Raw genomic sequence first — 26,904 nt, 5'->3', positions numbered from 1 at the left:
GTAGTGCCTAGAGGGTAGAGGTCAACCACTTAGGGTTTTTGTCTCCTGGAAAATAAATTTAAGTATACTTGTACTTGTTCAAGAATTACATGAGGGGCCAGTAGGTGGTGTGGTAATTAATGCAGCTGGATTCCCATATGGTTGACCATGGTTCGAGTCTTGGACCTGGTAGCTTGAAAATCATGCCAGGCATGTGTGCATGTGTGCGTGTGTGCCCAAAATTCCAAGAAAAGAATAAAATAGAATAGAAGGGACTGACTGTGGGCTGGCCATCCCTCCCGGGGGGTAATTTCTCACTTTCCCTCTCACTGTCTCTGTCTCTCTTCTCTTGGCGAGTGTACATGCCCTATGCTCCCCCCCAAAAAAAAAATTGTTTTAATGAAAAAGAAAAAAAATTACATTAATTACAAGTTTTTTAAAAATCTGCATCTCCAAAAGCATTACCTGGCTTGCTTTTTAAATTTCTTTCTTTTTTTGGATTTCCTGTAATTTCTTAGCTCATTTCTTGTTCAAATCTCATCCTATAGAAACAAACCTTGAAAACTAAGACACATTTCTCCCGACTTCATCTGTATAAGGACTCTCAGCAACATTTACGACACCTCTGTTGGATGACCAGATTGTCTATGTTTACACCTGAAAACAACTAAAGAATGGTCTCTCTGTAGGTTTTCAAGAGTCTCCCAAGACACACCTCTAATATAACTGAACATATGTGTTCCTGGACACGTGTGTGTGTGTGTTACCTGGGAAGGAAGACCGCATTCAGGCCTACTCTTCAGAAGGCAGTGCCCAATGCTTCTACAATAATCTACGGTATTCCTACTCTTTGAACCGTCCTTCCAAATCACAGAGATGCATCCAAAGTCACACAGGAGTGGCATGCTCCAAATTATTCATGCTCTATAAAGCAGGCACGTTAACCTAAAAGCATGTTAACCTTTGCAGGAATAATTTTTACATCATAACTAATGCAGTAGCATTTCGATGGCTAAGGCACAACACTAACGGAAAGAAAACTTCTCTCCCCTATTTACTGGGACCATGAGAAGAGTCGGAAGGGGTCGTTTTTAGCCCTTTTCAACCCTGAAAGTCCATGACTCCAATGAAAGGGGAAGTAATGAAAGAAATGAAATGAAGGATCCACTACACCAGGAACTAGAAAGACAGATAGTGTGCAAAGGGCGAAGGACCAAGGAAGATCAAGGGAATAAAGAGAAAAGCATTCATTCTCTGAAGTCACTTAGAGTGAGATGAAGGTTCATCTACAAAGAGTAAAGAGGAAGTTCAGGTACCTTTAGATACCTTAGGGACTTGGTATTTTTTGGAATTAAGAGAGTTGTTGAGGGAGGAGGAAGTTGCTATGATGCAATCCAAAGAGCACCATGGAGCCAAGCAAATCCCCTTACCATGAGAAAAGAAGGCCAAGTACTTACAAAGAACTCAAGAAGTCATCCTATGGGAACAGCAGGTGGCATGGTGGTTAAGACATGCTGGACTACCCCATGGCTGACCAAGGTTTGAGTCCCAGACCTGCTGGCTTGCTTTCTCACTTTCTTTCTCTCTCTGTCGCTGGTCAGATTTTAAAAATAATGATAGTGATGAATAAAATGAAGTACATCTTTAAAAAATAAATAAAAAGAAGAGTTCTAAAACATCTGCCTATAGGTGAAAAAAAGGCTCAGCAGCAACAGAGGCAAAGAGAGGGCAGAATCTGAAGGGCTTGTATAGTATCTTAATGCTACTATTCTGAAATATTTCATCTATCTGTCTACTATGAAATATTTATCTATTATCATGAAATATTTAATCTATCTGAAGTCCTTTGTGTTCAAATTACCAATCACGTATCTCTATTTAAATATTTTCTAAAAATGTTTACAGTATACAATCCTATAATAATTCCCCTTTCTAGTTACAGATATGATTTATTAAGAGATAGGACAATTCGGAAGAATATTTGATTTTTTTACCAAGGTAACCCAGGGCTAGGGATGGTCGGCCAAGATCTGGAGGATACAGCGTGAGCAAAGAGAGCAGGCACACCGCACCGAGAAGAGAGAAAGTGAGGCATGGGAACCGCAGCAGAGAGATTTCCCAGGCTAATGATCAAACAAGGAAAAGTAATGAACTATAGAAGCAAAAGGGAGAGAAAAACAGAGCAAGCCAAGGGGCTGCTAAACCCCAAACATTAGACTGCACCATTATTTGAAGCACCAGGGGGAAACAATGTTTTCTCTGTTCTAAAGAAGTAAACATAAACTAAACTTCAAAACAGGCCATGGCAGCCAGTCTCACAGCACAGCTGCTGGATCCCACTCAGAAAGCCAGGGTTCGAATCCTGCAGCAGCACACCGGGGGCACGAGTGCGTGCCTGCCTGGGACCCCGTCTCCTCTGTCTCGTTTGCTCTTTCTCTTCCCTTTATGTATAAGTACATGCCTTTTGACATTCAGGGGGGAAGAAACCATGAAAATACAGTATCTTCACGGTTCATACAGCTTCAGGTCCAGGAGTTGTGGAAATCTACATTTAACACAAAACTTATTGTCAAAATTTGAAATCCACAATTCAAGGCACCAAATTTAAGCAGCTCTGAATGGCACAAAACAAAAGTGAAGCCAGGATGGTCTTTCGAAGGGAGTCGACCCCTTTCCTGCTAGAAGCAGAGTCTGGAAAGATACCTGCAAGAACTAATACTGCAGAAGTCTCACGGCCTGTAATGAACCTAAGTTCACTATCATCATAGCAGAGAAATAAACTAAGCATGGCACCAGAAAAAAGAATAGCACCTGAAAAATGCTGCAGAGCTGAACTTCTGTCGCTAAGCGAAGAATCCTCTAACAAGCGTTTCTGAACGTGATGTCAGAGCCAAAGTACTATTCCCATGGACTCTGGATCTATGGCCCCTGTGCTACTGTCTTTTACTCTACCACATTCCAGTGGAGCTGGAGGCAGGGGCACCACAGCTTAAAGAGAATACACGAGCAACCACACAATGAGTTACTGGCAGAAATGGCACGAAAAGGTTTAGTTTGCTGGCTTCCAAACCAAAGGTTTTCTACCCGGCTAGATTCCAACCCATGGCCTAGTGGCTAAAGGAGCTGAATTCCATAAGGCTGACCACCATTCGAATCCCAGCGCCAGAAGCTTCAAAAACACACCGGGTATGTGTGTGCCCAAAATCCCAACAGGATGGAGTGATGGAGGAGAAAGGATTTGGGCATGACCACACCCCATTAAAGGGTGCTTTCTCTCTCTCTCTCTCTCTCTCTCTCTTTCTCTCCCTCTCTCTCTCTCACATACATGCCCTGTGGCGATAAACTAAGAGTTTCTGTGTTACAGGTTCAGAGGCATGAGATAAAAAATGAGAAATCTCGGGGCAGCAGGTGGTGTGGTGGTTGGGGTGTCAGACTCCCAGGTGGCTGACTGCAGTATGAGTCCCAGACCTGGTGGCTTAAATACCACACCAGGGTTTCAGCAGGTGGCATAATGGTTATGTCACTAGACTCCCACATGGCTAACTGCAGTTCAAGTTCCAGACCTGGCGGCTTGAAACTCACACCAGGCATATGTATGTGCATGCCCAGAATCCCAAGAGAATGGCGGAGATGGGATTGTAGCATGGCCATTCCCATTGCGGGGGGGGGGGGGTGGATATTTTCTCTGTGTGTGTGTGTGTGTGTGTGTGTGCGTGTGTGTGGTGTCTGGTGAGCGGGAGCACACATACCCTATAGCAAAAATGTCTTTTAAAAAAAAAAAAACCAGGAGCACGTCCATGTGTGCCCAAAATCCCAGAGGAATGGAGAGAAGGGAGTACAATGTGGCCGCCCCTCCTGAGGGGGTGGTGATTTCTTACTTTCCTTCTGTGTCTCCATGTCTCTATCCAGGAAAAGCAAGTACCCTATAGCAAAAACCTTTTAAAATTCCTTTAATTTTTTAAAAAGAGAAATCTCCTATCTTAATGTTATAAAAATGGGCAAAGTTACCCAGTAATCGATGGTCCTAAATTTAAAGACAATAAAACCATCAAATTCTACCACTGGGCCTTTATAAACCACTATAACTTAAAAAAAATAAATATATCACTGCATACTAACAGTTTAAAATTAAGGCTGGCTGGCTTGCTTTCTTTCTTTCTTTCTTTCTTTCTTTCTTTCTTTCAAGGTTTTTGCTATAGGGTGCTTGTGCTCACCAGAAAGTCAAACTTAGTGTTAGGATAAGCACATAATACTGTTTTACCTCTATTAACGAAGGCACTGTGCTCTGGTGACATTTTCTTAAAGGACCTTTATCAGGTCTAAATATTAAGAGGAACGAATTTTAGAAAGGTATGAAGTAGAAAATGTAGTTCAAGTACGCCATCATTCAACATCATAAACTAACATTGACATGACGTTTGCCAGATGTTGTAAAATACCCATCTGAGATTCTCAGTGGGCAATAAGTGGACCACAGCCGAGATGTGTGGAGACCAGGGAAAGCCCTGGGTTCAGGTGAAGGAGAGGAAAGGGAGGTTATCTGAAACGAAAGCCTCTTCCAAAAAGAGTGATATCAGAAAAAGACATACACTTGACCCTTTCACGTTGTAAAATAAAAGTTAATGGACCATCACACCATTTGTTTTCATTAGCGGAGAAGAAATATTAACAGTGCAGAAATGCATGGTATTCTTGCAGGGTGAAAACACAGGGTCTGACAACAGAAGTGCACGAAGAGGGATGCAGAAAGAGAAAGTGGTAACAGTCCTTCAGAGCCAAGCCTGCACACCTGCACCACAGCCTAGCAGGAGGAGCCCTACTACCCTCCGCCCTGTGTAGACAGGCAGGGCCAGTAATCCATTCGGCTTGACTCTACCACGCCAATGTGCTAGATTCCCAGGGGATCTATTAATCGAGGTATCGCCGTAAGGCTGTAAAACCAATGCACACACACCCCCACACTCAAAACGCTGTGCAGTTAATAAGTGAACGCGCTTTACTTGCACAAAAGTGAATGCAATACGAACCGAAAACCAACTCTCCGCGTGTAGTGCAGACAGTTCTTGGTGACGTGGGTCTGGAAGTGCACCGACCTGCAGATGGCCCCACACTCGGGGCAGGTGTAGGGAGATTTGTGCTGATGGATTCTCTGGTGAGATGCGTAACTGCACTGGTTGGGAAGCAGCATCTGGCAGATAGTGCAAGTCTTCTAAACAAACCAAAGGGGGAGACAGGGTTGGTCCTACTGAAGTATTCTCTAATAGGCAAAGAACTTGGGTTAAACCTCAAAGTCATTACACATCCCTCATGCCAAACACTGTGATGACTGATGTGCAGCCTGGGCAAAAACAACTTGAAGTTACCTGTTTCAATGCAAAATTCTTTACCCTGTAAAAAAGAACACGTACTATGAAGTCAGGCTTATCTTTAAGAGCTAAAGAGAATGTCAGCTTTAGGCACAGTTCCAAGGCAGTTGCTTTTACATTTTGTTTCAAGCGAAGAAGGAGCATTCTGGCAAATTATGTTAGCCAATCAACGTCAATGTATTAGGTCATCGGGAAAGTCATGACGTGGTTTTCTATGCAAAATATTATCCAACATATTATGAAATGTATGGGCAATATGTGTGACAGTAGTCACAGCTCCCACAGATCATAAAAACTTTCTTCAAAATAATAAAAATTCATCGGAGCCTCATGCAGCACCCCCCAAGTCATTTCAGCTCTTTGAATTCAGAAATACAGAAATGCAAAAGCACACACAGCAATTAGTTGTTCTTTTTGCACTTAAATTTGGCCTTTTCTAGCCATAATGTGATTTATAATTAAAACGGATGAACTCAAGCTCAAATACATAAATTTAGACATTAAACTGAAATTTTATAGAGCTTAAAAATCTGATCTAAATTAGACTGAAATCCTCTTTGTCGAAGGCTCTATGTCATTAACTACCCAGAAGAAACTCGAACACACTAGTTTTCATCCTCTGTAAAACTAAACATGGTGAATTTTTTAAAACACAAAACTAGAAACACTTAAAATATGGGATTTATTATTTCCACCCCCAAAATAAACTAAGTAGTATATGAGATAAAATGTGTTTGAATACTTTTCAGACATTCACACAAAAACAAGTACCTATATTGAAAAGAGTTTTAAAAAAATTATAAGCCTTTAATTCTTGTAGCTTTTCAATCAAGCCCCAACATTGAGTTTTAAAATTCCAAATGCCTGAGACCAAGAAAAATAGGAAACTCACTGGATAATTCCTTCTTGGTTTTCTCCTCAAAGGACTAAAATACACATCTATCCCATAAGAACGTTGATTACATTCACAAAATAAGAACATTACAAGCAGCTTTGATGAGGTTAGCGTCTAGCATTCCTTTTTAAATAATGCATGTTTCAGAGGTTAAAAACCAGCCACAAGGAGGAAAACCAATGGACAGATTCATTAATTACGAGATCCTGTGGGCTTCTGCATTATCACAAGCAATCATTTGTCCCTCTGAACTAAAGTCACCTGTCTACCTTTACAGTCATCAATCCAGGCAGTGACTATACTGTATGAACTTCCACAGGCATCCTAGAATGTGGTGCAGTTATTCGTAAATAAAATGAACATTTTCTGTACTAAAAAAAGTAAAAAGTTATATATACATATACACATATATGCACACATATATTGGATCATCGGCAAAGTCACATACATTTTTGCATAGAAAAATATGTCGACTTTTCCAATGATCCAACATTATGTTTTGTGTGTATATATAAATATGGATTGGTCCCATTTTACCATGAGCTAAGTGGTGAATTAAGTTGTTTTTTTTTTTTAAAGAGAGATTTTTGCTATAGGGCATATGTGTGTGCCAGAGAGACAAGAGACACAGATAGTGAGAAATCACCCCCGGGGGAATGGCCACACTGTAATCCCTTTTCCTCTATTTTCCTCTTGGGATTTTGGGGACGCACACACAGGAGCCTGGCATGAATTTCAAGCTGCCAGGTCTGGGACTCCAATCACAGTAGACTATGTGGGAGTACAGCAACATAACCATTACAGCAGCTGCTGGTCCCTTAAGTACTTCAAATACACAAATAATATATAAACACATCATCTCACTAAATTATAATAATCTATTTTTTAAAATCTCCCTTTTATAGATGAAGAAATGAGGCTTACTGGAAGAACCAAGAGTTTTATCAGGCTCTGAATAATTCTGAGGACTCAGCCAAGAAGCAGAGACAGAAGCAGGTGAGGGTTACAAGGAATGAACAAACAGAAATAAATCAAGGAAAAACGATTAGCAAATACACATGAACACCAATGGTAACCATGTTAAGTTATGATCAGCCCTTCCCTGTGGCTTCTCTTTAATCTAAAGTAATCTGATTTTATTACTTTACAACAGTAGAAAATAAAATCTAAAAAAGAAGTAAAGTGTAAGTGTTCCCTAAAAGCTAAAAAAAAAATAATAATATTACCTATCATCAAGATGTATTAGCAAATGGTTATCCTTCACAGTACATATAAAATGCACAATGACTTATAACCGAAATTTATCATCGTCATCCTATTCTCTCACATATGAATTCACACTCATCTATTTTCATTGGCTGAGGCTTTTCACCCACTTTTTAAATTTTTTTATTTAACTTTATTATTATCATTATTATTATTATTTAATTTGAAAGACACACAGAGAGAGAAAGTTAGAAAGCAAACCACTAGGACCAGGACTCAAACCACAGTCGACCATGTGAGAGTCCAGCACTCTTAACCACCATGCCACCTGCTGGCCCCCTCACCCCCTTTTTAGACTGCCACCTGCTGGCCCCCTCACCCACTTTTTAGAAAAAGAATGATTTTTTTTTTGGAGAGGTTTTCGCTATAGGGCGCATGCGCTCGCCAGACAGACAGAGAGAGACATAGAGACAGAAAGCGAGAAATCACCCCCCAGGGGGGGATGGTCACGCCACAATCCCTTCTCCTCCATTCTCGGGATCCTGGGTACACACACACGCGCGCCTGGCGTGAGTTTTAAGCCACCGGGTACAAGACACGAACCGCAGTTGACTACGTGGGAGTCCAGCAACATAGCCATTACGCTAACTGCTGGTTCCCAAGAATGATTTATTTTTAAATTAATTTTTATTTATTGTTACTATTTTATTTTTAATTTGACCAGAGAGAGAGAGAGAGAGAGAAGGAAAATGAGAAAGCAAGCCACTAGGTCAGGACACAAACAGCGGTCAGCCACATGGGAGTCTAGCATCGAAACCACGCCACCTGCCAGCCCCTATTTATTTATTTTTAATTTGCTATAGAGCACATGTGCTCATGAGAGAAAGAGAGAAAGCAAGCCACCAGGTCCAAAACTCGAACCATGGTCAGCCATGTTGAAGAAAGAGAGAAAGCAAGCCACCATCTGCTGGTCCCGTAACCACTATGCCATCTGCTGGTCCCCTCATCCACTTGTGATAGTTGTACAAGGAGAAAGGGGGCCAGAAAGAGCTATAGCCTTTCATCGCCCGGCTGGGGTGGTGTGCACTGCAGCTGTGCTCCAGAGGCTCACACCGTGTAGGAGACCTGGATCTGATTCCCAATTCGCCCTAAAAGCCAGATGTGGTGGTGCCAACTTGTAATCTCCAGTACTTGGGAGGCTGAGGAAGGAGAAACACAAGCTCGCAACATAGTGAAACCCTGTCCGAAAGAGCCAGGTAAAGTGGTGCACACCTCTGGTCCCAATGACTCAGGAGGCCGAGGCCCAGGTGGTAAGGAGGTTGGGGTGTTGGATCCCACATAGCCAACTTCGCGGTTTGAGTCCCAGACCTGGTGACTTGAAAATTACCCCATGTACATGTGTATGTGTGGGTGCCCAAAATCCCCGAGAGTGAAGGAAGAAGGTCTGTGGCCTAGCCATACCCAATGGGGGGGGGGGGGATTTCTCACTTACTTCACCCCTCTGGCAACCACACATGCCCTATAGCAAAAACTAAAAACTAAAATAATATTATTTCATATTGTGCAATGACTAATATAGAAGAATTGGTCACTGGGACTCATGCTGGATGCCTAAGACCTTCTCTATTCATGTACTGACTCTATCCCATGTTTCTGTCTTGTTAACCTGCTTCTACTCCCTGCCTATGCTTTGAGAAGCACGGTTTTGGTCACAGACATCTTCCTCCTTGATGCCTGCACGGTATCAACACTTTAAAGTTCACAGGACATCATCTACTTCACTACACTCCTCTTGAGTTCATTCCCTGAACCTGTCATAGAAAGCATGTCGCCCCTGCTTCCTGAGATAACGGTGATGCATTTTCACAGCACCAAAGAGTATACTCCGCTAGCTTTTCCAGAACACTCCGAATTCACGGCAAGGACAATGTTCTCCAGACTTAGGAAATGCATTTGAACACAGGACAGACAAGGAGTTCTTTGTGGTCTAAAGCAATCGGACTTTGCTTCCTTTCTTTCTTTCTTTCTTTTTTTTTTTTTTTTTGAGAGGGTTTTGGTATAGGGCAAGTGCGTTCGCCAGAAAGAGAGATCGAAAGTGAGAAATCCCCCCCCCGGGGGGGGGGGGTAATGGCCACACCGCAATCCCTTCTCCTCCATTCTCTGGAGATCTAGGGCATGCACACACACGCAACCAGCGTGAGTTTAAGCCACCAGATCTGGGACTCAAACCACGGTCGACTACATGGGAGTTCAACGACATAGCCATTACGCTAACTGCTGGTCCCACTTCCTTTCTTTTTTTAATAACAAAATTAAAATATCTTTTTGAATTCTAACTCTATTATACAAGTGGAGGTTACTCACCAGTGGATAAAGCAGTTTAAGGTGACAGCCCTGTCTTTTGTGTGTATCTTGACATTTTACCTATGTCATCTGAAAATGGACAAATGTTTTCAGGAGTTAGGAAATTTCTACTCTGGAACAGCCTAATTTTTTCAGAGAACTATTACTTTTTAAAGAAGATACTACTTTTCAATAGAGTCAAGCGATACTAGCTAGCTATAGGAAAATAAAGCAGAAAAGTAATGACTTACAATTACTCTTAATGGAACCTTTTCTGCCCAACCCTGGCACTAGAGTGGATGGCTGGCATTCAAATGGCTGTGGAGAAAGGGGACTGGGACCCACTGCAGCGCTGTTACAGGGTGCAGCATCCTCTTCTAATAGATGAGGAATTATCTGAGTAGCATGGAAAATAATTCATCATGGTCCAAGTCATATTTTAGAAAGAAAAAATAGACTGGGAAAGGCACAAGGGGAGGACTAGAAAAGAGAGGGAGGGTAATAAACAGAGTAAATATTTATGCTTAAATTTCAGACAGACCAAAGCCCACAAGGACACACAACCCTGGCTCTAAAGGTCAAAGGCAGCCAGCTTAGCAGTCAGCCCAGATGCTAAAAGTAAATTACTTGCACTTCATTAACCGCAGTTTCATAATCTCCTTCCTACAGTGTAATTAACAAATAATAATAATACGGTACCAGTTTGCTTTCTGCCTTTCACTTTCATCCAGTTTCACAGTAAGAACACACAGAAAGCACTTCCTCTCCGTGAACGCGGGAACAGCACGAGGCCAGCGCGGCAGAACCGGCTGTGTGACGTCTGCTCCCAGAGCCAGTTGGCTGTGGCCCTCTCGCCTTCAAATTATTCTGCTACATGAAAACATCCCTAATAAGAGTTGACGGTTAAATGAGCAGATCTACAGAAAGCGATGTGATCAATACATACAACCTTAGATGAGTACCACAGTGGAATACAGGTAAAGTGAGGGTTGACAACATCAGAATATAATTGGAACAGGACTAATCCAATTGAAGTGTAAATTAAGTACTCATGGGCCAGCCCTGGTGCTGGTTAAGGAAGCTGGATCTCACATGGCTAGCCATGTAATTAATAGTCCTGGGCGTGGGGGCCAATAGGTGTTATGGTGGTTAAGGAGCTAGACTCCCACATGGCTGACCTCAGTTTGAGTCCCAGACCTGGCAGCTTGCTTTCTCACTTTCTCTCTCTCTGGTTAAATTTGAATAATAATGATAATAATAATAAATACAATTGAAATAAATAATTTATTTTTTAAAAAAAGAGTCCAGGACGAGTGGCTTGAAAGAAAATCACACCAGGTAAAGGTGCGTGTACTCAAAACCCCAGCCTGCGCGAGAGATGGAGAAGAAAAGACTGCGGCATGGCCACGTCCCATGAAGGATGCTTCCTCACTCTCTCCACCCCCACGACCTCTGGCGGCACATGCCCTCTGGCAAATTAACAATAATCAAATAAAGCATTTAGAAGCGCAGGACTAAAAGCCAGAGTCCTACCCTTCAGCTAAAAAATGGCATCTGGGGGAGGGTTGGATGGGGGCGGGGCACATGGTTTCCAAAGGAAGCTGCTTGAACACTTAGAAATGACAACTGACAGGGACTGCTCAGAGAATTTTCTTTCTTTCTTTCTTCTTTTTGTTTTTGTTATTTTTTTTTTTTTTTTAGATTTCTGCCACAGGGCATATGCACTTGCCATAGAGAGACAGAGAGGGATAAAGGGAAAGTGAGAAATCACCCCACAGTATGGCCATATTGTAATCCCTTCTCCATTCGCCTCTTTGGATTTTAGACATGCATGGCTCATGAGCCTGGTGCGTTGAGCAACCAGGTCCAGGACTCGAACTACTAGGCTGGTCATGTGGGATCCAGCACCTTAGCCACCATGCCACCTGCTGACCGCAAGATAATATTCTGGGTATGTTATGTTAATGATGCCCAGAGAGGTCCTGAAACGAAAACAAACCAGCAATCCTAAAGTGAGGCCCACTGCGGGCACTTCCCCTTCAGCTGCACTCCTGAAGCTGGTTAGCCTGCAGCCCCAGGAGTCCACCCTTGAATGAGCCCTAGGGGTCCCTGGGTGTAAAATACTGGGCCCTGTATCTTAGGTACAGATTAGATAAAGTGTAAATAATCATGAATCAGCAATGCCGAAACCTTGTCTTGGGTCCCAGTTATGTCACTAAATGAGCACTGTTTTTTCAAATCTCAAATGAAAGAGTTCCCCATAGAGCGACAGCATTCTCTGATTCTATGGTGATGTAGATTCCACAGGAAAAGGACGGATTTTGACAGTGAGTAGGTTAGAGTAGGCACTTCCAGTCTGCACTTGGCTAAATTTAGTCATGGTTTTATGAAGAAGTGAAGCAAAGACATTCCGATACATTTAAATATCAATTATTAAAACTACAGTCATCAGCTCTTACATATTTTATGGAGAGAAGGAAAGCTCCCCTGGCAGCTACCCCCCTACACTCCTTTTCCTTTCATCAGTGTGTCCCAAAGCAGGAGTTAGTAACAGGTCAGAATACAAACCCTGGGGCTGACAGGTGGCTTGGTAATTAAGGTACCGGACTCCCACATGACCAAACATGGTTCAACTCCCAAACCAGGTGGCTTGCTTTCTCACTTTCACTTCTCTTTTTCTCTGTCTCTCTCTGGTCACATTAAAAAGTAATAATAATAACAAATGAATAAAGTTAAATAAATCTTAGGGAAAAAAATACAAACCCTCAAGTAGAGCAGATCTACTGATTGTTAAAAGACAAGCTGCCTGGGTCCAGAAGGTGGCGCAATGGTTACGCTGCTGAACTCCCACATGGCCAACTGCAGTTCAAGTCCTATACCCAGTGGCTTGAAACTCATTCTGGGTGTACGCACATACATGCCCAAAATCCTGAGAGGAGAATGGAGGAGCAGGGAATGCAGTATTGCAATGTGGCCATCTCCCAATGGGGGGAGGGACAACTTCTCACTTTTTCTTTCTCTCTCTGTCTCTCCAGCAGGTGCACACACCCTATAGCAAAAATCTCTCTAAAAGAAAAAGTCAAGTGCCCATGAACTCTGTTTTCATTGCACTACTTGCTTCTACGTCATAGAATAATCCACCAAGGTCTTTGGGCCCTGGGCCTCTGCCTCAGCCGCCTCCCCGTAGGTGAGCAGCCACAGGCGGGGGTCTAACCTCAGTGTAAGCATGCTGCTCAGGTCCCTGGACCATAGCACATTCCAGGGTGACAAAGTCACACACTCGGATTTGGGCTTGGGGAATGGGAGTCAGGTCAAAGAGGCCAGAAGCTACACTTTATATTCCAACCCAGCTCTTACCAAACCTGTGCTGGGTGGTGCTGAGCAGGGAGCAGAAGGTCAGGTCATAAGGAGGCAGCACTCCATTCCCTGTGACAAGGATGACTTCTGTACAGATCTTCCTAGGGACACAGGGAGCAAAGGTGCCTGGCAAAGCAGAGCTCAGCAAATGCCTCCCTAACCTGGATCCTGAGTCTCAGAGGCTAACCACCATGGGCAGATGGCAGAAGGAGAGGAGCAAGCACAATCATGGGACAAGATCCCTTTCCAGGTTTGGAGAAGAAACTTGGGGAACTGATAATCTGTTCAAAACACATACCACTTCTCCCCCAAACTGACAAGTAAGTGTAACATCATTCCTATCAAAATGCCACAAGATTCTTCTGTAGCTATAGACAAGACTATTCTACAGTTTATAGATAAAGACTAGAATAGTTAAAACCATGTTTAAAAAGATGAAGTCGGAGCATCGACTTCCCAAACTTAGAGACATTACAGTCATGACTGTGAAGGGTGGCGGGCCAGACATGCAGACCAACGAACAGAATAAAGAATCCAGAAATAGCCCTGCGCTGGTGTGCTCGACTGGTATCTGACAAAAGCAGGTCACTGGAGGTGAGAACATTTCCAGTAAATGGTGCTGAAGAAAGTGGTTGAAGCGAATCACAAAACACATGAACCTCTGGGACCAGTGGATAGCGTAACGGTTATAGCACTAGACTCCCACATAATCAACTGTTTTGAGTCCAGGACCTGGTGTCTTAACAGTCAACACTGGGCATGTGTACATGAGTGCCCAGAATCCCTAGAAAAGAATGGAGGAGAAGGGACTGCAGAGTGGCCATTCCCCCTAGGGAGTGGGGGATTTTCTCGCTTTCTGTCTTTCTGTCTCTCTATCTCTCTCTAGTGAGCACAAGCGCCCTACAGCAAAAATCCAAAAAAATACAACAAAAAAAGAACCTTTATCTTCCTTTATCTTCCACCTGTCTTATGCAAAAGTTAACTCCTGGGACCAGCAGTTAGCATAATGTGAAAGTTAACTACAAATAAATCACAGACTTAAAAGTAAACAAAAAAATCACAAAACCTCTAGAAAGAAAACACAGATAAAAATCTTTAGGCTCTAGGGCAAGGCAAAGAGTTCTTAGTCCAAAACAAAACAAGAGCCAGAGTGAAGACTAGTAACTGGGACTTCATCAAAACTAAAAACTTCTGCTTCAGTGAAGAAATGTTAAGAAGATAAATGATAAGCTACAGACTTGTAGGAAAGATTTGTAACCACATATTCAACAAAGAACTAACATCTACACTCATCAAGAACATCAACGTTATAAAAAGAAATCTAGGGTCAACATTAAAAAAAGAAATCTAGCACCAGCAATTGGCGTAATGGCTATGTCACTGGACTCCATTTAGTTGCCCGCCGTTCGAGTCCCAGACCCAGTGGCTTAAACTCACACCGGGTACGTGTGCATGCATGCCCAAAATCCTGAGAGGAGAATGGAAGAGAAGGGATTGCGGTGTGGCCATCCATCACCACCCCCCCGGGGGGGTGATTTCTCACTTTCTATGTCTGTCTCTGTCTTTCTGGCGAGTGCACATGCCCTATACCAAAAACCTCTCAAAAAAAAAAAAAAACTAAGGCAGGATAAGGTGCTGGATCCCACATGGCCAACTATGAAGTTCAAGTCCCAGACCTGGCAGCTTGAAAATTATGCTGAGTACATGTATGTGTTCAAAAATCCTGAAAAGAGAATGGAGGAGAAGGGACTGCAGCATGACCATCCCTCCTGGGAGGGGTGATTTCTCACTTTCTCTCTCTCTTTTTCTCTCTCGTTGGCAAACACACACACTTTATAACAAAAATTTTTTTAAATATTTTTAAAAACTAATTAAAAATAGGCAAAAAATATAATAAGATATTTTACCAAAAAGAACATGTGAACATCAAATAAATCTATGAGAAGATGTTCAACATCATTGGCCATTAGGAAAACACACAGCCACGATGAAATACTAACATACACCTACCACAATAGTGAAAATAAAATTTTAAATGGTAACACTACCCAACGCTGACAAGGATGCGGAGAACTGGACCCCTCATGTGCTGCTCCTGGAAATATAAAATGGTATAGCCACTCTGGAAACAGTTTTAAAATATAAATATGCAACCACAATATAATCCAGCAATGAACACTCATAGATATTTATCCCAGAGAAATAAACTGACATTGACAAAAACACCTATACACAAACGTCTGTAGCAGCTATATTCGTAACAGCTCTCAAACTAGAAATAATGCACATATCCTTCAACAAGTAATTGGTTAAACGAACTGTGGTGCAACCATAAGAGGGGAGTACTAGTCAGCAGTGAAAAGGAGTAAGTAAAACTACTGACAGAACCATCTGAATGCCTCTCCAGGAAATTACGCTAAATGCAAGTCTCAATTCCAAAGGATTATAAACTACCGTACGACGTTATCACGTAACATTACTGAAATGACAAAAGTACAGAAATGGAAACGCAATGAGGGGTGCTAGGAGTTAAGGACGCAGTGGGGAAGGCTGTAGGAGCGCAGCAGGAGAGAAGCTTGTGGTGATGGGAATGACTGCATCTACATTACTATGTCCAAGTCGTAATACTGCTCTATTATTTTGGGAGAGATTACTCTTGGGGGGAGCTGGATGATGGGTACACAGGACTGCTCTGCATTATTTCTTAAAGGAACCTAGAATTATCTCAAAATAAAGAAGGGAGGGGTATCCCTACTGCCTTGGCCCCTTCTCCAGGCCCAGTAAACTCAAAAGCTGCAAGGCGATGAATGAGTGAGGAGTAGACCCACTGGTCAAGCTAGGAATCGCAAGGTCACACTCTTCGAACCTATAGGATTTTAACAGTGGCAGCAGGGTCAGTTCAGGAAGCCACTGTGGATGATTCCCAAAGACTAAAGTGCAGACCCCAGGGCAGATCTCAGGAAAATCAAACTTTGTGGACACAGGGTTTACAACGCACTACACGGATTCCTCCTCTGGGAAGGACAGGCCAGGCTGTGAGGCCAGGGAAAGGTGTCACAAACGTGGGCAGTCTACTGTTTCTTAGTCCACCAGTGGTTATGCTCAGATGTCCACAGGCAAATGGAAAGTCAAAGTTTTAGATACGGAGAATGCAGTGGGCAACAGGGCAAAGAAAGGACCCAACAAAATACTTTGGTACTTGGGGGCTGCTGGTTCAACTTCTAAATTCCGTGAGAAGACATATTTCGAGTGTTCCAAGACACCTAAGTGCCTCCAAGAGGAAATGATTTTCACAGGTGGATTTTTTTTCTCTATTGAATTTAAGTTCACAAATGCAACTAGTCAACTGGTCATGTGACCAGCAAACTGGAAAGATGAAAGGAAGAGTATGTTCTCCTCTCTCTCTATCATGTCTTACTGCAGCTCCTGCCTCCCACTACTGCATGTATGCAAAACCACACAGGTGACAGCAAAGGGGGAGATCTCTGACCAACCAAGCTGCCACTACATTTGGAAGCTGGGCAATAGCCACCTTGGGAGAGACTCAAGGTTGGGTTAAACGAATACGGAAGCAGCAGCAGCCCCCACTCAGAGCAGCTGGGGCTGCCAGGTAGGAACCAGACTCCCCTCCTAGGTCTCAGTGAAAAGCACCTGGCTGAGTCTGAGAAGAATGAAAACTGTGGATGATGATTCCATGAACAGAAGGGAAAGGAGGACAAGGAAGGGAGCATGATGTGGGGCATGCTCACCAAATATAAATGATCGTCTGAGGTGAGCTGAGTGGATAGCTTAGGTAGGCAAAACTGGGGGAAGGAAATAGAATCAGAGGTATACATTTTGCTCAGTGTATATCGGGCCTTCCAGTTAAAGTATAGTCTACCATGACTCATCCCTTGGGATTCTGGAAAAACAGGTGACCTGCACATTATACTCACTCCAGCAAAATACAAAATGATGGCAAAGCAACCATGCACGCGACAAGAGATTTTCACCTCCCCCTGGGGAAAGAGCTTCACTTCTATTTGACCTCCCTTTGACTGCTAAGCCTAAAAGGCTGACCGACAAACACTGGGAAAATACAGGGAAGAAAGGAAATTCCTACCTCTAGGCCCCAGTCCTTCTTCATTCCTAGGGAAGAAGCCATCTGGAAGACAGACACAACTGAGGGTGGCTCAAAATGCCAGCTGCAAAGCACATTAGCCAGTCATGGAAACTGCCACCCAGGGTGGTGAGAGCCCTCCTGAGCCAGCAGTCCCCCTGACACACAGACACGAGACCACAGGACTAACAGATCCGAAGATACGGCTTCTTGGCTTTTTTTTTTTTTAATTTTACTGCATTATTTATAAAGATGAAAAGAAACATTACCCTTTTGGTGATGTGGTGACAAGACAAGACAGTACCCCAACAGAGGAAGCCTGAGCATTATCACTACAATACATTAGAAGAGCCACTGCAGGGCCCAGCAAGTGGCACGGTGGTGAAGGCCTAGGATTCCCACATTACCAACCACAGTTCAAGTCCCAAACCTGGTGGCCTGAAATGTGCCAGGCACAGTAAGTACATGCCCAAAATCCCTAAGGGGGAATGGAGAAGAATTCCAGAGTGGCCATCCCCCCCGGGGGATGATTTCTCACTTTCCTTCTGTCTCTCTCCAGCAAGCACACATGCGCTATGGCAAAAACCTAAACAAACAAACAAACAAAAAACAACAACAACAAATAAAGAACTACAGCAGAGGCCAGCAGATGGTGTGGTGATTAAGAGCGCTGGACTCCTACATTGCCAACCACAAATCAAGTCCTGGACCTCAAGACTTGCTTTCTCATTTTCTTCCTCTCTCTCACTCTGTTTCTCCCTGATAAAATTAAAATTAATTAACTAAAGTTCAATAAAATAACTCTTTAAAAATAAAAAAAGATCTACAGCAATCACTGCCTTCTTAATTAGATGTTTCACTGTCAGAGCCAACAAAGTACATGATATCCAAACCTGCAAGAATGTTTTCAAACCCTTCATGACTTCCACTTCCACTGAACCAAAAAGTCTGCGGAAAAAAATTTTGTTTCTTAAACTCAAAATCCTAAAAGTACTTAACTTAGTAGTTGCCCTGGAGGAACTGCTCACCAAGATAGTAGCAGATTTCTGAACCATGGTATAAACCACCTAATTCACAAAATATTGGAGGAAAAAAATAGAAAAGACTAGTTTACCACTGGATCTTCATAAAGAAGTTTCAGAGCCTGGGGCCATGAGCTCAAAGAAGCATGCTGGATTTCACCAGTGTTCTAGCTTGGATTTATTTCATTTGACACGACAGATACTTTAAAAATAAAAGGCATTGGGGCCAGCAGGGCGGCATGGCATTTAAAGCACAGGACTCCCACAAGTCTGACCATAGTTCAAGTCCCAGACCAGATGACTTAAAAATTATACCAGGTGTGTTTGCATACGTGCCCAAAATCCTGAGAGGAGAATGGAGAAGGGACTATGGCATGGCCAAGACCCTGGGGATGAATTTCTTACTTTCCCTCCCTATGTCTCTCTCTCTCTCTCCAGCAAGTGCACATGTCCTATGGCAAAAATCTAAAAGTTTAAATGAATAAGTAAATAAAAGGTGTCCTATATCTGTTAAACATATCTGTAAACATTGCCTCACGGAGAGTAGCAAATGAGAAGCGATAAAAGGTTGAGGCCCATTGTAAATGTTTTTCATCAGCATCAATCTGTAGTTCACTACCACAACAGCTACAAATGTACACAAAGATACTCTAATTAGGTGGAAACGTGTTTGTCACTTTTAGCCTAACTTTTGGACCATCACCTTACGAAGACATGTCATGAAAGTGGGTACTAATATGTGTAACTATAAAAGACACTGCCATATTACAAACAACAGTAGTCATATTTAAATCTCAAAATTGTCACTCATAACTCAGACACTGGTGATACAGTCTGACCTGAACACTTCATACGATGAGATGACACTATTAATTAGACTTCCAACCTAAATCCCATGATCAATTACCTAAAACTACTGGACCGTAACTCAAGAAATGGTATATACAGTTTACATCTGGCTGTAAGAATCACCTTTTAAAAGAATACTGCTTTTTAAAAATAAGACTCATGGGGGTCAGCTGGTGGCATGGTGATTAAGGTGCCTGGCTCCCTCATGGCTGACTGCAATTCGAGTCCTATACCCAGTGGCTCGAAAAAGCATGCTGGGTGCATTTGTGTGCATGCCCAAAATTACGAGAGGAGAAGTGACTGCAATGTGGCCATACCCCCACAGGGTGCTTGCTTACTTTCCTCTCTCTCCTCTTTTGTTTCTCTCCAGCAAGCGCATACACCTTATAGCAAATTTTAAAATAAGATTCATGATTCAACATTCTACTCTAAGAAAACAATCCTTTCTTTCATGCCTGCTTACATGCATATGTGCCTGCAAGTACACACACACACACACACACACACTCTCTCTCTCTCTCTCTTCCAGTTAACTGAGCCCCCACCCTAAAATCAAGGGCATCTTCTCAAGCACTCATGTCTAGACTCAGCGCTGAAACACCAAAATGTAAATGATACCCTACTTGTCCACTCGTATCTGCGGCCTGCTGGAAGTGTGTAGCAAGCGACGTCTCGTCCTGGAAGACTTCGTTACATTCCAAACACTTTAGACTATGTCTACAGAGTTTGGAGGGGTCTTCATCTAGGGGCATAGCTGGGGTGATGGGTGTGCTTGAAGGGGCTGATATGACTGTCCCAGTTATGCCAGACTGAATTTTTGTTACAGTGTGTGTGCCAGCTCCCACAGAGCTCTGAAGAGTGGAAGAAGCAGCGGAAGTATTGCTTGACGGAGAAACTATCATCTGATCTGCTGGGACTGGCTTTAAGATTAAGTGGGAGCATTGCATTACCACTCCTTTCTCCTTATGCCCCCGGGCATGGGAAAGGAGGCTGCACTTGTTGTAAAAAACGAGGTTCTTTGTACAATGGTTGCACGTTACTTCGATGCGCACACTACGTCGGTCATAGTGCTGGGTCAGGCTCTTTTCGAGGGCAAAGGAGTCCCCACACTCCAAGCACTTGTACCCACGCGTCGGTAACGTGATCCCTGCATTGGCGGGAGGACTGAGGTTTGGGATGTAAACTGGGACTGGATTGACACTGCTCAGCACCTTGTTGAAAGCTTCCACCACAGAACTCTGCAAGGACGACACCACTTGGACTCGGGACACCTTTTTGGGTGGCTGTGAGGCGGCTGCATTGATTATTGCCTGTTTTATTTGTTGCTGAGGTTTGGTTAGCACTTGGCGGAGTTCAGAGGTGGCCTGGGCACCCTGAGGCAGAAGGTTAAGGTTGGCAAGGTGCACAGTCTTTGGCACAAGTTTGGCGTTGGCCAGGCTGGATGCCGGCACCACAACGGTTTGCTGTTGGATGGCATTGGCGGCTTTAATGATGGCGCTGCTAGCGCTCTGAACAGAGGCAGCAGAGATAACCGTGGCTTTCACCGTCGTGTTGTTAGCAAGCTTCAAGTTAATGACTTGAGATCCCGCCGTCTTTACGGCAGACACTGGGAGGAAAGCAGTAGCCACAGGCTTGATAGTGACCTGTTTGGGGGTCAATTCTGCAGGGGAAACTGCGTTGGTAACAACCGCAGACTGGAGAGGTGCCCTGGGGGGTGAGGAGAGGACAGCGGCCGACGCTGGCGAGGACAGAAGGGATGTCACAGAAGCCATCACAGATGCCGTCTGTTCAGAAGGTTTCTTCCCAGAGTCAAGATCCACTTCTGGCAATACCCTTGTCACCGTTCTCTTGATTTCCCCGGAAGACGTCTTGATGGTTTTTATGCGGACTTTGGGAATTGCTGGTGTGGACCCGGCTGGGGAGGATGGGGACCCCTTACTGCTCTCACTTGAAACGCTCCGGGGACTATCCGGTTGCTTTAGGGATGCTTTCTTTGTCCCATCAATGAGGCTCTGGGATTCGGGAGACTTGTCAGTGGCCCTCGGACTGTCATTCACTTCTTTTGGTAATGGAGAGGATTCCCTTGAGTTGGCTACTGGGTCTTTGCAGGAGTCTGATGCCGCCTTCTTAGCGCTGAGAGCCGCAATTGCGGCTATGCATGATGACAGCTTGGAGGATGACTTTGTCTTTGATGGCACAACGCCGGAGAGGCTGGTGTCATTTTTCTCAGAGCTCAGCTTGCCGTCAAGGACCCTGTTTTCAAGCACCTTTTCAGAGTTTTCCTTCAACTTTTCCTCTGCTTTTCTGACTTTAAAAGGTTCATAAACACTCAGATTTATAGAATTTGTTTCTGTTTCTCTCTTAACTTTGTTTTTATCTATACTGCCTGACGTAGAGATTCCAGTTTTGCTTGAGTTCTCCCCAAGGGCCTTCAGTTTATCATAGTCATGCTGGGGAACTGACCCTGCCAACACATTCGACCTAAAACTCGAACGCACATCCTCTTTGTCGGGCGGATCATCCACCTCTATTTTCTCATCATCGTCAAACTCTTCAGCACTTGAGATAGGGCTAAACTGGCTGAAGGCTGAGTCTTTTAGAGTCACCTCTGAGGTAGGCACATCTCCTTTCACAGACTTCACTCCATCTTTGCCGTAGCTATCAAGAGAAGACGTGGTGAGGAACCCATTATGTAAGCCATTGCCTGTGGGATTGTGGCCATCTTTCTCCACGCCCTCAGAAGAATCAATGTTCCGAACATTCTTAACAATAACACTGACACCGACGTCGGAAGATGATGGCGTGTGGGAGTCGTCGTCCACGTGTGCATTCTGCTTGATGTGGCCTTCATGGTCATCATGTCCAGACTCTATAGCTGCTTTAGGATCGACCATATCTGGGATGTCAAATGCTGCCAGGAGGTCATCAAAGTCCGGGGTCTTCATATCCCCCATGGTCATGAATTTGATCAGATGCTCTGTTAAGTGAACAGAAGAAAATACCAATAGCAATTAACATTTTATAATGATGAGATAAATTTCACTACAGAATTTACCCTAACCCAGTGATGATGGTCAAAAAGAACTACTACTGAGGGTGAAATAATTGCTTACGGTTCGATAGGAACTGGAGAATAAATCACCTTCTAGTCACAGATATCTCAGTTAACACGGCAGTAAAGAAGTCACATGTACATTTCTCTATATGATTTACTTTACCTAGAGAAAACACCACAGCTACTAGTCTCTTGGATGGGTGCTTGCCAGTGTAGGCAAAGAAGAACACAACCTCCAGTATCAAACTACCTCAAGACAAAAGGTGCATAGAAAGAAAACACTAACATTTCCAAAGATACTTATGTGAAAATACGCATCTTTGAGAAGTCATACCAAGTAAGAAAGTTTGTGACTGTGATACTTTTTAAATGAAACTGAACATTTAAGCTGCAAAATTAAAAGTCCACCTGTCAGGTATTATATGTACTTAAGAACCCACCCACTCTAGAATAATCCCTGGATGTAACCACTTTCAAGTGTCATATTGCTTTTGTAAACTGATGTTCACTGTAAAGCTGCCATTGGCAAAGCATCTCTGTGATCCTTCTTAAGCAGAGTTGATGTAAGTTTGTAGATCGTTGTTTTAGAAAACTGAAGATGCAGAATCATAAACCACCCTCTCTCCTTCATCAGGACTTAAAGAGCCTGAAAGGCAGACTCTTAATGCCACTGCTTATCCAAACCTGAGGCCCAGACTCTGTAAGTCCACAGTGGCAGCTGAGTTCTGCCTAAGTCCTTCTGTCCTGTCTTTACAGCTACATGGATTTAGGTCACTTGCCCTCTCTTTATGACATTGGTGAGCAAAAGACATGGTACAGCTTCACATCATTCACCCCAGAAGGCAGTCAGTTCGGAAACAAAAAGAACTTAAGAGAGAATTCAAATGCTCAGTGGATGGTAGCCCAGGGACATGCAACCACAAGGAATGATAAAACAAAACTCTACTGGAGTTCAGATCAGCAGTGCAATCAGCAGGTATCTTATGAATGAATACTTGGACAATTACTATGTAATTCTTACTGTCTTCTCATTGTACCTAACAGGAACCTGCTTGATACACACACAGGTGCACGTGCATGCATGAGTGGGTGTGTACACACACAGAGAGCAGCAGTGCTAAATCTTTAGCCAGCATTAGCGTGCTGCCACTAGACTACCTATGTCCTTGCCTATCTGCCCAGCTACAAGAGTTAGTCCCAGAGAAGATCCTTCTAGCCTGTAAATCTAAAAGGGGTTGAGGAGATACTCCTGATGCAGGAACAACTTTCTCATGGCCATCCAGAAACACCCTGATCCCCTAGCCTTCTGGTCCACCCAAGAGTTACATTCTTCACCAGGAGAAAACGAGTGAGTCCAGAGGTAAAACAGTGGGATACTCTGAAGAGTTAAGAGTGAATTGTCCGTGGTTTGAAAAGCATTAGTCAATGTCCCAGTTTACTTGAAGGAAGCCTGACTATAAGCTGGATGGACATTTTTTGAAAAGCCTGCGTGCAGAAGGCAATTGAAAGCACATTTTGTCATCTGAAACCCACGATCACTGTGGCAGGTGGACTCTCCTCTCTGGGGTTATATAATTAATGTAATAAATACTGCTCGCTGTAACTTTACACTTCTTTTCTGGTTTTTCATTCCCACAATTACATTGTCCTATTATCCTTTCCCTTCCCACATTCTGGAAGGCAAATGTAAATGTTCCACTTGGAGGGGAGGAAAAAAAAAAAGTTTTACTCCCACTTGATTTCTCAGTTATATTGAGTACAAAGAGAAATGTTTAAGTCTGAAAGTTTCCTTCAGTTTTCATCTCAATTCCTAAGTACTACTACCTTAAAAGTAGAGTCTTTTGCTTAAAAACATTACAAAAATAAATCTCAGGACCTTTCTTAAGAGAGAACACCAGAGGGGAAGAAAGTAATCTAGAACAATCTCAGTTTTGCTTCCCTTTTCCTCAGTAGTTTAACTTACAAACAGAATTAGCTTTAGGGATTGTGGCAATGTCTCTTATTTCATTTAAACCCTAATAAAAATGTATCTTCCTTCAAAGGTACTAATAGTCTTTTAATTTAAAGCTAAACTCTATATAAATAACCTATAACTTACTAATAACATTTATTCTCTATGTATAACATCCTCTCACTCTAAGATACAGAAAATATCTGAGTGAAAAAATGCTAAGCTTGTTTACTGAAAAAGGAAATTGAAAGACCTCAAGTCTGTCACATGATCACTTCATTCCTTGACAAAGACAGACAAAACATTTCCTTCCCGACCAAAGCTTCTTAAAATTATAGAAAGCTATTTAATCTTTGTTTACAGAAACCAAAAGCTGCCAAGTCAAGAGAAAACTCTATTCCCCCTAAACATATTTCTTATACTTTGTAACAAAAAAACTATCCAATAAAATAAACTCTCCCTTCTTTGAAATAAAAAAACTATTGGTTTCCCAATGTACCACTGCAAAAGACTCAACCACTGAACCCTAACTAAAACTTATCCCTAAACGGAAAGCTATACGCCTAAGTCCAGCCACTTTTCTGTCTCCAAAATAAGCGTGTAGTAGTTAACCTGATAAGTGCAAACACATCAGGTTCCCCATTTACCCCATTTAAAGGGAGAAACTAACACTTCCCTTAATGACAAATAGTAAAATTTAAATTATAACTGTCATATTTATTTACTCATTATGTATTAGGTTTTTTGCCATAGGGCACATACACTCCCTAGAGAGACAGAGAAAGACAGTGAGAAATCATCCACAGGGGGGGATGGTCACACCACAATCCCTCCTCCATTCTCCTCTCAGGATTTTGGGCATGTACACACATGTGCTAGAAGCATGATTTTCAAGCCGCCAGGTCTGGGGTTCAAATCATGGTAGGCCATGTAGGAGTCTAGCACCTAAACCACCATGCCACAGGCTAGCCCCCATAATGGTCCTATTTAAGGAAAAACAAAGACTACTGACCACCCTGACAGGCTTATACAAACATCCTATAAAACCACTGTAAAATACAAGGTCTGTGAACCTCTTCTAGGCCTGCCTATCACTATTTTCCAGTGTAGCCCTCCCTTCACGGTGTCCTTTTTTATTCCACTGAAGTTCTGAAGAAATAATAAAACGGATTAATGGATCTACCACATGTTTTTAATCCTTACCTTTCCTTCCGAGATAAAATGTTCTTAGGACATACATCTGTATTATGCAGTGTTTCCAACCGAATCGTTCCTCATAGAACATGAATCTAACATCCTTAGTTTGTATACATCTTCAAGGAAACACAGAGATTGGTTTCCCTTCCTGTCTAAGTTCAGATTCTGTTTTTCCCTCGACACCACCATGCACACCTCAGCTCTTCCTCCAAAGCAATCACTTTTCCAGCTTTAGAGTTTCAAGGCTCTCCATGTTAGGCCTCTTCAACCAAAGATGGACAAAAAGAGACACAAGAGGGAGGGACAGAGGGAGGGACAAAAGAAATCTTTCTTTCTCCAGACCTTCTGCTACAATTCTAACCTCCTGAGAGGTGATTTCTCACTTCCTTTCTCTCTTTCTTTTGCTCTGGCTAGTACCCATTCCTTATAGCAAACTAAAATAAATAAATAAATAAAAAAATAATGAAGAAAAAAAGCTGTAAGAAAGTGATTTTCAGAAAGGTTTTCTGGGCTAGCAGGTGGTGTGGTAGTTAAGGTACTGGACCCTACATGGCTGATTCCACAGTTCAAGTCCCAGACCCTATGGCTTAAAAATCACGTGTGTGTGTGTGTGTGTGTGTGTGTGTGTGTGTGTGTTTCCAAAATCCAAAGAGGAGAACAGAGAAGAGACTGTAGTGTGGCCAACCCCTCTGAGGGAGGATTTCTCATTTTTTCTCTCTGTCTCTCTCTAGCAAGCACACATGCCCTATGTCAAAAATAATTTAAAAAAAAAAAAGTTCCCTATAAAGAACAAACACAGGGAACAGAGTACATCCTAGAGGTGTGTACTTTATACTGTTCTAATTGCCCGTGTCTTTTTTGGGGGGGTTAAGATTTATTTATTATTTTTTAGTTCACCAGAGAGAAAGAAAAGAGAAAGAGTGAGAAAGCAAGTCACCAGGTCTGGGACTCAAACTGCAATGGTCCATGTGGGAATCCAAACCTCAACCACTACGCCGCCTGCTGGCCCTGCCTACACATTAATTAACTTCCTTCAGAAAACTCTCTCACAGCCTTTGCATTCTCTGCAATGTAAACTGCATCTTATACCAGGAATAGTAAATGTAAAGGACTGGTTCCCAAGGCCATCTTATTTCATCTATTTATTCTGCCTTAATAAAACCCAATGCTCAGGACCGTACAGTGGCTGGGCAGTAAAACATGAATGTTCTACACAGCAAACCTCCACCAAAGAGCAGGTCGAGTGTATCGGGGGCATCTCTGAGTTCACTGGGCATGCACACGCTCACGATACAGGGCTGGCTGAGACTCGGGGTTGACTGCAGCCTTGGGATCATACTGGGGTGATTTCTCCTCTCTCACACACACATACAGAACAAATAAATAAACTTTTTTTATTAAAAATGCTCAAATTTTAATGAGCTTTTAACTATCTCCCTTAAGTTTTGTGAATCAGTAAAACTCCTGGAAACTGTAATAAAACACACAAATCACAGACTAAAAATAACATCAACCCGAATTCAATCTTTATAGCCAGATTCCTACAAAATGCCAAAACTAGAATTCAGACCACATAAAGTTAATT

General features: G+C 42.8%; 1 protein-coding gene across 6 annotated transcripts in view; it reads right to left on the bottom strand.

Annotated features, from left to right (window-relative positions):
* Positions 1-26,904, bottom strand: part of ZNF532 (zinc finger protein 532) — a 130,273-nt gene that overhangs the window by 56,317 nt on the left and 47,052 nt on the right. For 5 of the 6 annotated variants that reach the window (XM_006139933.3, XM_006139932.3, XM_027768674.1 and 2 more), the window contains 2 exons: positions 19,740-22,093; positions 5,007-5,188 (listed from right to left, as the gene is read on the bottom strand). In XM_006139933.3, coding sequence (XP_006139995.1) covers positions 5,007-5,188; positions 19,740-22,076 — 2,519 coding nt within the window. In that variant the 5' untranslated portion in view covers positions 22,077-22,093. The remainder of the gene's footprint in view (positions 1-5,006; positions 5,189-19,739; positions 22,094-26,904) is intronic. The other variant, XM_027768693.1, reaches the window with a different exon arrangement.

This window comes from Tupaia chinensis, unplaced genomic scaffold (genome assembly GCF_000334495.1).
Source record: "Tupaia chinensis unplaced genomic scaffold, TupChi_1.0 Scaffold000012_1, whole genome shotgun sequence".
Taxonomy (NCBI): Eukaryota; Metazoa; Chordata; class Mammalia; order Scandentia; family Tupaiidae; genus Tupaia; species Tupaia belangeri.
The sequence above is the reverse complement of the archived record's forward strand: the minus strand, read 5'-3'. Positions and strand labels throughout refer to the sequence as shown.